General features: G+C 28.2%; 6 protein-coding genes across 9 annotated transcripts in view; 3 read left to right on the forward strand and 3 right to left on the reverse strand.

Moving 5' to 3' along the window:
• Positions 1-68, reverse strand: part of LOC108579910 (rRNA-processing protein UTP23 homolog) — a gene marked incomplete at its 3' end in the record, with an annotated part of 793 nt that extends 725 nt beyond the window's left edge. Inside the window, exon 1 of the mRNA XM_017943529.1 lies at positions 9-68. Within this exon, the coding sequence (XP_017799018.1) occupies positions 9-68 (60 nt within the window). The remainder of the gene's footprint in view (positions 1-8) is intronic.
• Positions 69-379: 311 nt separating this feature from the next.
• Positions 380-1,016, forward strand: LOC108580113 (probable small nuclear ribonucleoprotein Sm D2). The gene is made up of 3 exons (XM_017943778.1): positions 380-410; positions 583-838; positions 912-1,016. Coding segments are annotated over exons 1-3 (363 nt in total). The 5' UTR covers positions 380-408.
• A 186-nt stretch (positions 1,017-1,202) lies between these two features.
• Positions 1,203-2,536, reverse strand: LOC108580054 (proteasome subunit alpha type-6-like). Its single transcript, XM_017943714.1, has 5 exons — positions 2,440-2,536; positions 2,178-2,272; positions 1,943-2,024; positions 1,374-1,803; positions 1,203-1,291 (listed from the first exon to the last, which is right to left on the reverse strand). The coding sequence occupies exons 1-5, from the start codon at positions 2,513-2,515 to the stop codon at positions 1,234-1,236; spliced, it is 741 nt and encodes a 246-aa protein (XP_017799203.1). The 5' UTR covers positions 2,516-2,536; the 3' UTR covers positions 1,203-1,233.
• A 49-nt stretch (positions 2,537-2,585) lies between these two features.
• On the forward strand, positions 2,586-5,418 carry LOC108580026 (probable galactose-1-phosphate uridylyltransferase). Of its 2 annotated transcripts, XM_017943683.1 has the most exons (8): positions 2,586-2,600; positions 3,230-3,367; positions 3,873-3,932; positions 4,007-4,176; positions 4,284-4,489; positions 4,563-4,791; positions 4,873-5,089; positions 5,171-5,418. In XM_017943683.1, the coding sequence occupies exons 2-8, from the start codon at positions 3,352-3,354 to the stop codon at positions 5,416-5,418; spliced, it is 1,146 nt and encodes a 381-aa protein (XP_017799172.1). In that variant the 5' UTR covers positions 2,586-2,600; positions 3,230-3,351. The 2 variants fall into 2 exon arrangements, with proteins under 2 accessions (XP_017799172.1, XP_017799171.1); XM_017943682.1 differs by lacking the exon at positions 2,586-2,600 and having other exon boundaries at positions 3,165-3,367.
• A 150-nt stretch (positions 5,419-5,568) lies between these two features.
• On the reverse strand, positions 5,569-7,215 carry LOC108580068 (adenylyltransferase and sulfurtransferase MOCS3). Its single transcript, XM_017943728.1, has 5 exons — positions 7,002-7,215; positions 6,704-6,917; positions 6,337-6,635; positions 5,788-6,255; positions 5,569-5,720 (listed from the first exon to the last, which is right to left on the reverse strand). Exons 1-5 carry the CDS (start codon positions 7,177-7,179, stop codon positions 5,569-5,571), a joined length of 1,311 nt encoding a protein of 436 aa, XP_017799217.1. The 5' UTR covers positions 7,180-7,215.
• A 91-nt stretch (positions 7,216-7,306) lies between these two features.
• On the forward strand, positions 7,307-9,508 carry LOC108579956 (ras-related protein Rab-39B). Of its 3 annotated transcripts, none has more exons than XM_017943595.1 (5): positions 7,544-7,613; positions 7,721-8,027; positions 8,110-8,268; positions 8,830-8,939; positions 9,047-9,508. In XM_017943595.1, the coding sequence occupies exons 3-5, from the start codon at positions 8,161-8,163 to the stop codon at positions 9,483-9,485; spliced, it is 657 nt and encodes a 218-aa protein (XP_017799084.1). In that variant the 5' UTR covers positions 7,544-7,613; positions 7,721-8,027; positions 8,110-8,160; the 3' UTR covers positions 9,486-9,508. The 3 variants fall into 3 exon arrangements, with proteins under 3 accessions (XP_017799085.1, XP_017799084.1, XP_017799086.1); XM_017943597.1 differs by having other exon boundaries at positions 7,721-7,857; positions 7,940-8,268; XM_017943596.1 differs by lacking the exon at positions 7,544-7,613 and adding an exon at positions 7,307-7,541 and having other exon boundaries at positions 7,721-8,268.
• The last annotated feature ends 1,743 nt before the right edge of the window (positions 9,509-11,251 follow it).

Below are 11,251 nucleotides of genomic sequence, written 5' to 3' on the forward strand. Positions count from 1 at the left end.
CTAAATTTGAAATTGTTGATAAAAAAGTTTAAATGTTTTCTTGCCTTTTTTTGGCGGGCTGTTTTCATCTTGTTCTTCTTCTTCTTATGTAAAAACAATTAGAAACGCCAAAAAATGTAGCTCTTTACCACAATTCATATGCAAATTTAACCTCTAAAGTATGATAGTATGATAAAATGTTATTACAAAAAGGTAACAAATGTATGCACATAACAAAATACTTATAATTTCTCTAAAGTTAACATATAGAACCTAACCTATTGCAGAAGTAACCAGTGTAAACTGAAGCGTGTTGTTAGTATCGCGTCGTCTACCGATTTCAAAATACAGTTGCTATATTCTGTGATAGTACTACTTCTAAAAGAACAATTTAATTATCACTTTCATTTATAAAAAGATATCACCAAAATGTAAGTATTTTTATAATATTTTATACCAGTTTAATTCTGCATACTTAACAAAATCTAACCTTAGCTTGTTATTTATTACAATTTTTATATATACGCGTTACTTAAGAATTATAATAATTTTCCTTTTAAATTATTATTAACGATTTTCGAAGTAAATAATTATTATTTGCAGGTCTTCTTTGACTAAACCAAAGTCTGAAATGACTCCTGAGGAATTAGCAAAAAGGGAAGAGGAAGAATTTAACACTGGACCACTTTCAGTATTGACTCAATCTGTGAAAAATAATACACAAGTTTTAATCAATTGCAGAAATAACAAAAAATTATTAGGTAGAGTAAAAGCATTTGATAGACATTGTAACATGGTTTTAGAAAATGTAAAAGAAATGTGGACTGAACTTCCACGTACTGGAAAAGGAAAGAAAAAGGTACAGATAATAATTGAGATTTTTAAATAATTTTTGTGATTAAAAATATGATGAAACTTCAATTTTTGTCTAGGCAAAACCAGTAAATAAAGACAGATTTATTTCAAAAATGTTTCTAAGAGGAGATTCTGTAATTCTAGTTTTACGAAATCCATTAGCCACAGCATCAGGAAAATAATGTTCTGAAAAAAAAATTATTTTATAACTTATAAGTAAGAAAAATGGACTGGAAATAAATTTTTTTAGTTTAAGCTACAAATGTGTACAATTTATTTGTATTAACAATTATGTTTTAAACGTAATAAAATACTTGTTTTTATACTTTAAGTATTAAAATGAAACAATGTGTTAAGCAAGATGTGTCGTTTATTCATAATGAGTTATACATAAAATTATTAATCCTTTTCAGTAATTATAGTAAGGTGTTTATCAATCTCCTGTTCTGTTAAAGTTCTGAAATAAATAAACGTTATGCAAATTTATTTAACAAAATCTTTTCCATGAATTGTAAATAATTAGAGTATAATGTATTTACCGAAACTTAGGATTATCCTTTGATACTACACCAACTTCTATTTCTGTTGGTTTGAAATCTACTGATAAAACAGTAGACAAACATGTAATTGCTAATTGTATTGTTTCATCATGATCATAGCTTTGTTTCTTTTTTAATTTTTTCTCAAGATAAGAATTAGCTTCAGTTTGTTTAGCACCAACAGAAATGGCTCTATAGCCACAGTAATATCCTGCAGGATCAGCTTTATAAATGGTAGGACCTTTTTCTTTATCATATGAAATGAGCATCATAGAGCATCCAAGAGGACGCATTTCTGCATTTTGTGTATATACTTGACTGATATCTGCAATACGTCTACATAATGCATCCATAGGAATTTCATAATCATATTTGTATTTAAAATGAGCAGCTTCATATCTTGCACGTTGCACTTGAGACCTGCTATCAGCTAAAATACAAAATAACATTTTTTTATTATAAGGAGAAAACAAATATCTTAAATACTTATTATAACACTAATAACTAGAACAATATATACTATAACTTTATGTTTTAATTTTTTTTCTTTTTATAAAACTTTTACTCACCTAACATGCCTGTCATAAGGCAACCAATATGTTCGGTGAGTTGAAAAATATGAGTAACACTGGAAGCATCGAGTAGCTTATCCTATAAATATATTTATTTAAATTTGAAAGGATTATACTACTTATAGAAATTTCCAATATTGTTTGGAAATATCATGTTACACATAATAGAAAAGATAAAATAACATTACAAAGAAAGCTACTAAAAATAATATATTGATAGAGGTTATCTTACAGGCACTTTCTTTTGTGTCGCGAAGGCGGCTGTTTCTACTCCTTTTACCGCAACAGATGTCAAACCACCTTGATTTATCGCTTTAAACGCATATTCTGTAAAATATTTATCAAATGTATTCAAAAACGTTCAAAATTGCAGATCACGCCATGTCATGATTCCCGCTTAGAAAATTAGTATATAGAGCTAGTATTATAGAAAAGACCAATAAAAATTTAAAAGCTAATTATATTTTAATATGAAATATTTTCACGAATCTTACCTACTTGGTAAAGCCGCCCTTCTGGCGAGAAAATTGTAATGTGTCTATCAAAACCAGCACTACTACCTCGCGCCATATTCGCAAATAATAATGTTAATGGTCGCGTTCAAAAGTTACAGGCAACTTTTCGAAACGTCAAATCATGCAAGATGTACATTAAGGTAGTTTACATTGAGCGATATATGTTTTTATCAAAACCACATATTTTATTTTTTTATACTATCAAAGATGAATTTAAAATCAATTTCGTATTAGTTTGCTTTTTTTTAAAATATTAATACAGTTGCTAATGATTTACTGTTGCACTTTAAGAACATTCCTTCTATAAATTTATTTTTTCGGTTATCGTTATGAAAATTATTACTCTATAATAAAATTAGATTTTAATTTAAAAGTAAAATGTAATTCTTGAATGTTATTAAGTGCTATTTTAAACTCTATTTAACGTTTTAAAAGTGTTATGCTTTATCATAAGTATTTCTACTTTTAAAAATACGTATAATTGGCCTTTTAGAGCAATTATCTAAAAAACATTTTAACACTTCGGTGTTAAAATATGTGGCAATATGAATAGAATTTTCTTTATTGGCTGAACATATATAGTAGTTCACACGTTTTGCTATAAATAATGTCTGTGATGTCTTCTAACATTCAATCTCTTTCCGATCGAGATCGAATTTGATTAATTTTGCACATATAATATGTAATACGCATTGCTATGTGCATACGTAGAATATTACATTTTGCAAGCAATGTAAACATTATCACAATATTGCTCTGCTAATTACAGATACGCGAGAGTATGTTGTCTATGAAAAAAATGATAAGTGCTATTTAAATTGCTGCTGATACCAAAAATTTTCCAGTACTCTATTAAACTATCTAAACGGCTTCTGTTTCACCGAAGTACAAATGTCTACATCAACAGGTAAAAATATTTTATATGATAATATGTTAATACCAATAAAACATTTTATAAACAAAACTGTCTGTAAAAGATAGACATAATTATTTTATTATTCGCTAAAAATATATTATCGATCGTGTAATGTTTTTTGAAAAAGTAAACTCTTCAAGAACATAAGCGTCGGTCATATGACTTGCAAATTTTTTTTTATATTTTTCATACTATAAATTTCATATTGGCATATTACAATCATAGTGTGTTTTTGCAGTTTAATGTAAATTTTATATGATCGAAATTAAAACAAAATTCGCGCGAACCTATTACACATTTTTTACAGTTGAAATTAAAATGAGATCCACGTGACTGTTAAAATTTATATCGTGATTTATAGCATTCCAAAATAATTATGTAATGTATGAAGCATGCAAACATATTAGTTTATATTGAAAATTAGCTGCATCATTATAGAATTTATAGAATTTTTGCTATTTTTTTGTATGTATAATTAGTTAATATTGTTTTACAGGTGATAAAGAAAGCCTAAAAAATGGCACAGAAGTATTAAAGGAAGAATTTGATCCTACTGGTTAGAATTTTCTTGTGAAGAAATTATTTCAAATTAAAGTTCTATGTTTCAACTATTAGATCAATATTTTATAGAACATCAACATATTCGATACAATCCCTTGAAGGGAGAATGGGTACTAGTGTCACCACACCGAATGAAACGACCATGGGGAGGACAAATCGAAATAAATACAGAGGAAGATCTTCCAGATTATGACCCTGATAATCCACTTTGTCCAGGCAATATTAGAGCTAGTGGACAGGTAATGTTCTTACATATTTATTCTTGAACATTACTATTTTTTTAAATAATAAAATTGCAATTATATAAATGTTTTAATATGTGTTAAATATTTTTATTTTTATCTAGATCACTCCAATATATGAAAATACATATTCATTTGTCAATGACTTTCCTGCATTATTGGAATCAGTTCCTAGTCCATCAAAACCAGAAGATGAATTATTTCAAATGGATGCTGCCAGAGGTTCTTGTAAAGTAATGTGTTTTCATCCAAAATCAAATGTAACAATAGCACTTATGAAAATTTCTGAAATTAAGGAAGTGGTTAAACGGTATTAGTAATTGGTAATACATGCACTCTATTATACTATAATTTTTTATGTAATAAATATTGTTATGATGCAGATGGATTTTTGAAATGTTGGAATTAGGAGAAAAATGGACTTGGGTACAAATATTTGAAAATCGTGGCGCTTTAATGGGGTGCAGTAATGCACACCCTCATTGTCAAATTTGGGCCAGCTCTTTCTTACCAAATGAAGCAAAAATAAAGGATAGCTTCCTCAGTGATTACTATAATCGCAATAAAAAGCCACTTCTTATAGATTATGTGCAAAAAGAGCTTCTTAAAAAGGTAGAACATTGCTTTAAAAAGAAATATTTGTATATTTAAGTTTAATTTCTAATTTTAATTTAATTTATTTTATAATCATAGGAGCGAATTGTATTGGAAAATCGAGATTGGGTAGTTTTAGTACCATTCTGGGCAATATGGCCATATGAAACTATGGTGTTACCTAAGAAACAAATATCCAGAATGCAAGATTTAACAGAAAGTCAGCAAGAATCATTAGCAGTTATTATGAAAAGATTATGTACAAAATATGATAATTTATTCCATTGTTCTTTTCCCTATTCTATGGGCTGGCATGGTATAACTGAACATAATTACTACAAATATTTACTATAGAAGTATGTTTCGAATTAATAATAATAATTTATTTTATTTAAAGGTGCGCCAACTGGTCCATATGCAAAACAAGATTATCCTTACTGGACTTTTCATGGAATTTACTTACCTCCTTTGTTGCGTTCAGCAACTATAAAGAAACATATGGTTGGCTATGAACTTCTTGCACAAGCACAAAGAGACTTAACTCCAGAACAAGCAGCCGAAAAATTAAGAAATTTGTCAGATTTTCATTATAAGCAGCCAGAAACAAGTTTAACCACTTGTGAAATAGAAAAATATTCTAAATGAATTAATTTCATTTATATATAACAATATATTTTTGTAGATAACATATACATTATTTATAAAAATGTAATACGAAACATTACTTAATTATATATATTAATTTTATGAATCAAAAATATACTAAACATAAAAAACAATTACGATTTTATGCAATTAGTATACAGGAAATGTATGATCGATTTTTTTACTCCAAGCGTGCATTCCGCCAATTATATCTTTTATCTCCAAATTGCTTTTGTTAAATGCTTTTTGAAGACTTTTTACAGCTTTTTGTGAATCATTTCCTCTTCTACACATAACGTACACTAGAATATGAATATATATTTTGATCATATTTACTATTATCTATAATTTCAAGTAAAATATACTTACAACTAGTTTCACTGTGTTGTTCTTGTATTTCTTTTATTTTATTTTTTATTAATGTTACTTGTTCATTGTTATTAATTTCACTTATTGGGATATTTATAGAATTCTGTAAATGGCAGATTTCAAATTCTTCGGGAGATCGCACATCAATCAATATATGACCTTTTGTACCCAATTTCAGTGATGTGTTATATTCTTCCACACTTATTCGTTCTTCTTTTCTTAATAAATTTAATTTTGGATCCTTATCGTTTGCTTTTGCACCACAAAATTGCTCGTAATCAATTAGCTTATGTATAGTTGGGTGTTCACCGCAAACGGCACAGTTTGCATTTTTGGCACGCAAACTGATATTGCGAAATTTCGTTTCTAGTCCGTCAAATAATAGAAGTTGACCGGATAATACATAAGGAACATTGAGTACAATTTTTAGAGCTTCTAATGCTTGTAGAACACCAATGGTACCAACAGCTGTAATTAAATTAAATCAAATAATAACAACTTTTAGGTAGAAAAATATACAATAAATGAAATGGAACAAATTGTAAATACCTGGACCAAAAACCCCACCATCTCCACAATTTGTTACTGTTTCTGGAGGGGGAGGTTTAGGAAATATACATCTGTAGCACGGACCATTGTAATTAAATACAGATAAATGACCTTCAAATCTTAATGCTGATCCAGATACTAGAGGTTTCTTACTTAGAACACATGCATCATTCAATAAATAACGTGTAGCTACATTATCAGTAGCATCTAACACAACATCATAACATTTTATTATTTCCAAAGTATTACTACTATTTAGTTGAATCTTATATGGTGTAATTTTAATATCACTGTTCAAGCTGAAATTTATGCAATATAGTTAATATATCTATTAAAATTTATCTACACTATATTAATTTATAAGTACCGATTAAGACTTTCTGCAGCAGCATTTACTTTTGATGTTCCAATGCTTGTTTCTGCATATAATAATTGTCTATGAAGATTATTAATTTCAACATCATCATAGTCAATTATACCAATATGTCCAACACCAGAAGATGCCAAGTATAATGCAGCAGGGCATCCAAGACCACCTGCTCCTACAATTAATACTGCACTATTTTTTAATTTTACTTGACCTGCAATTACATAATAAAGGATGTTATAATGGAAGATTAAAACATTTTAACATTAAAACTAAAGTGCATATAAGTAGGATACACCTTTAACGCCAATTTCTGGTAAAAAGATCTGTCTGCTATATCTTGAGATTTCTTCGTTACTTAAGCCATAATTTTGTAGAATTTGTTTTTCGCGCCTTAGAGCAGCAAGTTGAGCTTCCTTTACGCGTAACACTTCACGTAACTCAGTAATTTCATTAATCAATTTTTTCTCATTCATTTTTGTTGAATGAGTTGTTTGAAATTCGTTGTTATTTAGTTTTAAAAATTTGAGATGAAAAATGAGTTGAAAATGTTTAAAGAAAAAAATTGTTAGGTTATATTAACATCTTTCTAAAAGATGGGTGGTTGAAAGGTTGATATACGAAGCGACAAATATATATATATAATAGGCAACTCGTTAGATAAAATCTGAGCAGTAAAGTGACGACAAGTATTCTGTAATCTTTAGCGTTCTGTTGTTAATCTTAGGTATAATCACAGTGTTTTTGAATACCTTACAAACGGGACATTGAGATATGCGTTTACTACATCTAGTTTCAGAACTAAAACGCAAGTGACATTTCATTTTACGCATTGGTGGTACATAAAAATTGCCAATTAAATTATCTCGAAATTAACCTTTAATCTTTTCGACGTAGTAGATAAAACGAGGTTTTTATCTTTTTAGCAGTGAGAGAGAATGTTGTTAAAACATTTTGAAACATTTACATTTAACTATACTAATTTAGTAAATAAAAAATTTAATTTTAATTTTACAGTGTTCAACGAATTGTACGAGAATTTGTATTGAAGAAAATACAAACTAACCATTTATAAATTTAATTATGATTTAGATAATTCTGAATCAGTGTGTAAAATTGTGTACTTTGGATGGGTACTATGATCGCGTGGTTTCGTGAGTACACAAAAAAATTAAAGGACAAGAAAGTAGTGAAAGCAGAAATGGTTAATAAGAGCTAGTTTATCAAAAATTACAGTATGTTCGATTACAATGGTCTTTGCAAGATCTGCGTGTTTATTCGCACAGTGTAGTGCGCAATAAGCGTAGTACAGTCTTACACAAAGGTAGGAAGCTGATGATTAATGTCACGGTCAGCGAGGTTCTCACTTTTGACAAGTGTATATAGGAAAATCATGATTTTCTAAGTGACAACACGAACGTTTCTTGTGAAGAACTTTCATCGTAATAGACGTCAAGATGGTGGAACCAATTTTTGATTACCAGTTTCGTTTAATACTCATCGGTGACAGTACAGTCGGGAAAAGTTCGTTGCTGAAATATTTTACCGATGGGAAGTTCGCAGAGGTACGCAGCAACTCTAACCCGTATCGTCAACAATGCTGTATGAACATAGAGATTGATTTTAAAAGATTACGAAATTGTCGCGCTTCATTTCCTTATTATTCTTCACGATACAAATAAATCGAATCCTAATCCATGTTAAAAAACTTCCGTGAAATCTTTAAAGATTTCATACTGTTCTATAGCACAATTGGAGCATCTCCAATTTGCTGATCTAATAATATTTATGTGCCTGATTACTATTTTTCAAACGAAAAAATTAGAATGGTAGACTAATGCTATGATGTAATGTTTCGAGATGTTTGTTAGCTTTAACGAATTAGTTTTATTATTTAATTATAATCGTTGTATACATTATTAATAGAGTAGTAAAGAAATAGTTTTATATAATTTGAATGAAAGATCTGTGATATATTTTTAATTTTTATTATCTCCCAGTTATTGAATATTGTAAATTATATATCAGTAAACCAGAAATTGTAATTTTCTTTCATAATTTAAAGTACCCTATTTACATTTAATACTTGCAAAAAGTATATAATATATTTTACTTTATTTGTCTAGCTTTCAGACCCAACTGTTGGGGTAGATTTTTTTGCTAGATTAATTAAAGTAGAAGATGGAACAAGAATAAAATTACAATTATGGGATACAGCTGGCCAAGAAAGATTTAGGTGTGTTAGATTTTTGTTTTACATTTTCATTAACTATTATTGTATTATGAAGAAAGTATGGTGTTTTAACTAACATATGGAATAATAAAATGTGTTGTTTACCTTAGGTCAATAACAAAATCATACTATAGGAATTCGGTTGGAGCACTGCTTGTATATGATGTCTGTAACAGAGCCAGTTTTGAACATATTCCTCAATGGATGATGGATGCTCGCAGGCATATTGAACCACACTGCCCTGTCTTTGCATTGGTAGGTTGTAAATTAGACTTAGTTACCAATGGAGGTAGACGAGAAGTTTCCAAGGAAGAAGCAAGAGCCTTTGCTGATCAACATGGGGTGCATCACATTGAAACCAGTGCCAAAACTGGAGTTAATGTTGAAGAGGCATTTCGAACTGTTACACAGGAAGTTTATAATAGAATACAAACTGGTGAATACAAAGTAGAAGATGGTTGGGATGGAATAAAAACTGGATATTCTAGGCCTGGTGGCTTAGATTTTAATCTAGTTGAAGCAGAACCTGCAAAGAGTTCTTGTTGTTAAGTTAATATTTTATTTGATGGAACAGACAACAATATTTAGAATGCAGTGGTAATATTCAATTCAATCTACAATTCTCAATTTCTTTTTTACCTTAATTTACATACATAAAGTACATTAAAATTTTTATAATATTAATATTAGTTTATACAAAAAAGAAATGAAAGTTATATTTTTCTACAATAATTACATTCCACTGCATTCTTATTTTAGAAGAAAGATTTACAATGAATTTAAAATGTGTATAAGTCTTGATTAGAAATTTTTGTACATAGCTTGTATAAACAAATAAGTATATATCATTGACCTGAACTAGGATTGTTTTCTATCTCATTTAAGGAACAAAATACAAAAGTATAAATAAAATTTATGGTCATAAAATAAACTTATCTGTAGCGTCTTTTTGTGTTTTATTCTACGAATTAACTGTTCTGATGAATGAAAAAAATAACGGCTGTGCTTTTTTGTCTAAATCGTTTTTCAAATGCTGTAAAAAATACTATCATGAAATTCAAGCGAAGAGATGAGGGAACTTTTCCACTATAATACAGAATATTTACAATAGCTAAAGTTTAAATTAGAGAAAAATTTTCAAAATACAAATGCAACTGTTTAAAAATTATATGCTGTACATATAGAAACTGCTAATGAAACAGTTATACTAGTTAGGTTTATTTTTTATTTCTTGTACTCTGTTCATTATTTTTTGTTTTTAATGCCACAGTTTGTGATAATGTCATGTGTACATAAAGAGCCAAATTAATATATATCTGTATTACTGTTGTTTATATTTAATTAAAGCCAAACAGGATAATAACTTACTAATTGTAATACTTTAACTTATGAAACAGTAAGAAACAAACTATGATATGTGTTCTAATTTTTAAAAACATCACAGAATTATTATGTACATACTGTATTACATGATTTACATGATTATGCGAGAATATCTTGTTCAAAAATCTTGTTATAATATATTAGATAGTGCACTTTTAATTTACATAAGTTGATATGAATTAATAAACAACTACTTTGTTATATTTTTATCATAAGACATAAACATGTCAGTTTGAATGTAATACAAGAAAGTTTTATATAATCTAGTATAATATTTTTAATATAACTATTTTTTACTGGACAGTATGTTTTACACTTTTTCATATCTATTTCATAAAGAAAAGAAAACAGACTTGTCTGACTTTCAAAATATAAGTTAAGAATATAAAAATTTGCATATTTTTAAGAGAGAAACAAGTTAGTCAAAATACATACAATTAAATGTTATTTATACCTCTTGCATTTTTTCTTGCAAGTCTGATTAAGTAGAAAGGTATTTATTTCCATACAATGATACCTAATATAAACAATGAATAATAGTTTTCAGATTCTGAACTGCAGTATGATCTGCATTTGTATAAATAGTGAAGATGAGTGCAGTAAGGGTAGGCTTTATTTGTGAAGTTTTATACTCATTAACTGTGGCATAAATCGAAATGTAGTAGATATTTTTAAAAAATCTGAATCAATAGTATATGACTTGTCACTGTCACTGAATTTGTATAGCTCTATATATATATACACGTTTACCCTTTTGTCAATAGATAGTAATAGAATAATATGTGCAGTGTTGCAAAATACTGATGGACAAAATGATTTTTTGCATCTAGAAGAAATGTAAATTCGTTATCTGAATATTATCTACAGTTGTAATAAATTCCTTTATGTTTAAAAACATTTTTCCTGTAAATAGAGATTATCAATTTTACATT

This window comes from Habropoda laboriosa, unplaced genomic scaffold (assembly GCF_001263275.1).
Source record: "Habropoda laboriosa isolate 0110345459 unplaced genomic scaffold, ASM126327v1 scaffold2, whole genome shotgun sequence".
Classification (NCBI taxonomy): Eukaryota; Metazoa; Arthropoda; class Insecta; order Hymenoptera; family Apidae; genus Habropoda; species Habropoda laboriosa.

Bases quoted from the DNA above. Each gene is read 5' to 3' on its own strand.
- LOC108580113 (XM_017943778.1), top strand. The intron at 839-911 runs GTACAGATAATA...ATTTTTGTCTAG, and splicing joins CTGGAAAAGGAAAGAAAAAG to GCAAAACCAGTAAATAAAGA.
- LOC108580054 (XM_017943714.1), bottom strand. From the start codon at position 2,515: ATGGCGCGAGGTAGTAGTGCTGGTTTTGATAGACACATTACAATTTTC. The intron at 2,273-2,439 runs GTAAGATTCGTG...AATATTTTACAG, and splicing joins AGGGCGGCTTTACCAAGTAG to AATATGCGTTTAAAGCGATA. The intron at 1,804-1,942 runs GTGAGTAAAAGT...TTTGTATTTTAG, and splicing joins CCTTATGACAGGCATGTTAG to CTGATAGCAGGTCTCAAGTG.
- LOC108580026 (XM_017943683.1), top strand. The intron at 4,490-4,562 runs GTATTAGTAATT...GTTATGATGCAG, and splicing joins ATTAAGGAAGTGGTTAAACG to ATGGATTTTTGAAATGTTGG. The intron at 5,090-5,170 runs GTATAACTGAAC...TTTTATTTAAAG, and splicing joins CTATTCTATGGGCTGGCATG to GTGCGCCAACTGGTCCATAT.
- LOC108580068 (XM_017943728.1), bottom strand. From the start codon at position 7,179: ATGAATGAGAAAAAATTGATTAATGAAATTACTGAGTTACGTGAAGTG. The intron at 6,256-6,336 runs GTATTTACAATT...ATTTAATTACAG, and splicing joins TGGTGGGGTTTTTGGTCCAG to CTGTTGGTACCATTGGTGTT. The intron at 5,721-5,787 runs GTAAGTATATTT...TTCATATTCTAG, and splicing joins ACAACACAGTGAAACTAGTT to TGTACGTTATGTGTAGAAGA.
- LOC108579956 (XM_017943596.1), top strand. From the start codon at position 8,161: ATGGTGGAACCAATTTTTGATTACCAGTTTCGTTTAATACTCATCGGT. The intron at 8,269-8,829 runs GTACGCAGCAAC...TTATTTGTCTAG, and splicing joins CCGATGGGAAGTTCGCAGAG to CTTTCAGACCCAACTGTTGG. The intron at 8,940-9,046 runs GTGTGTTAGATT...TGTTTACCTTAG, and splicing joins GCTGGCCAAGAAAGATTTAG to GTCAATAACAAAATCATACT.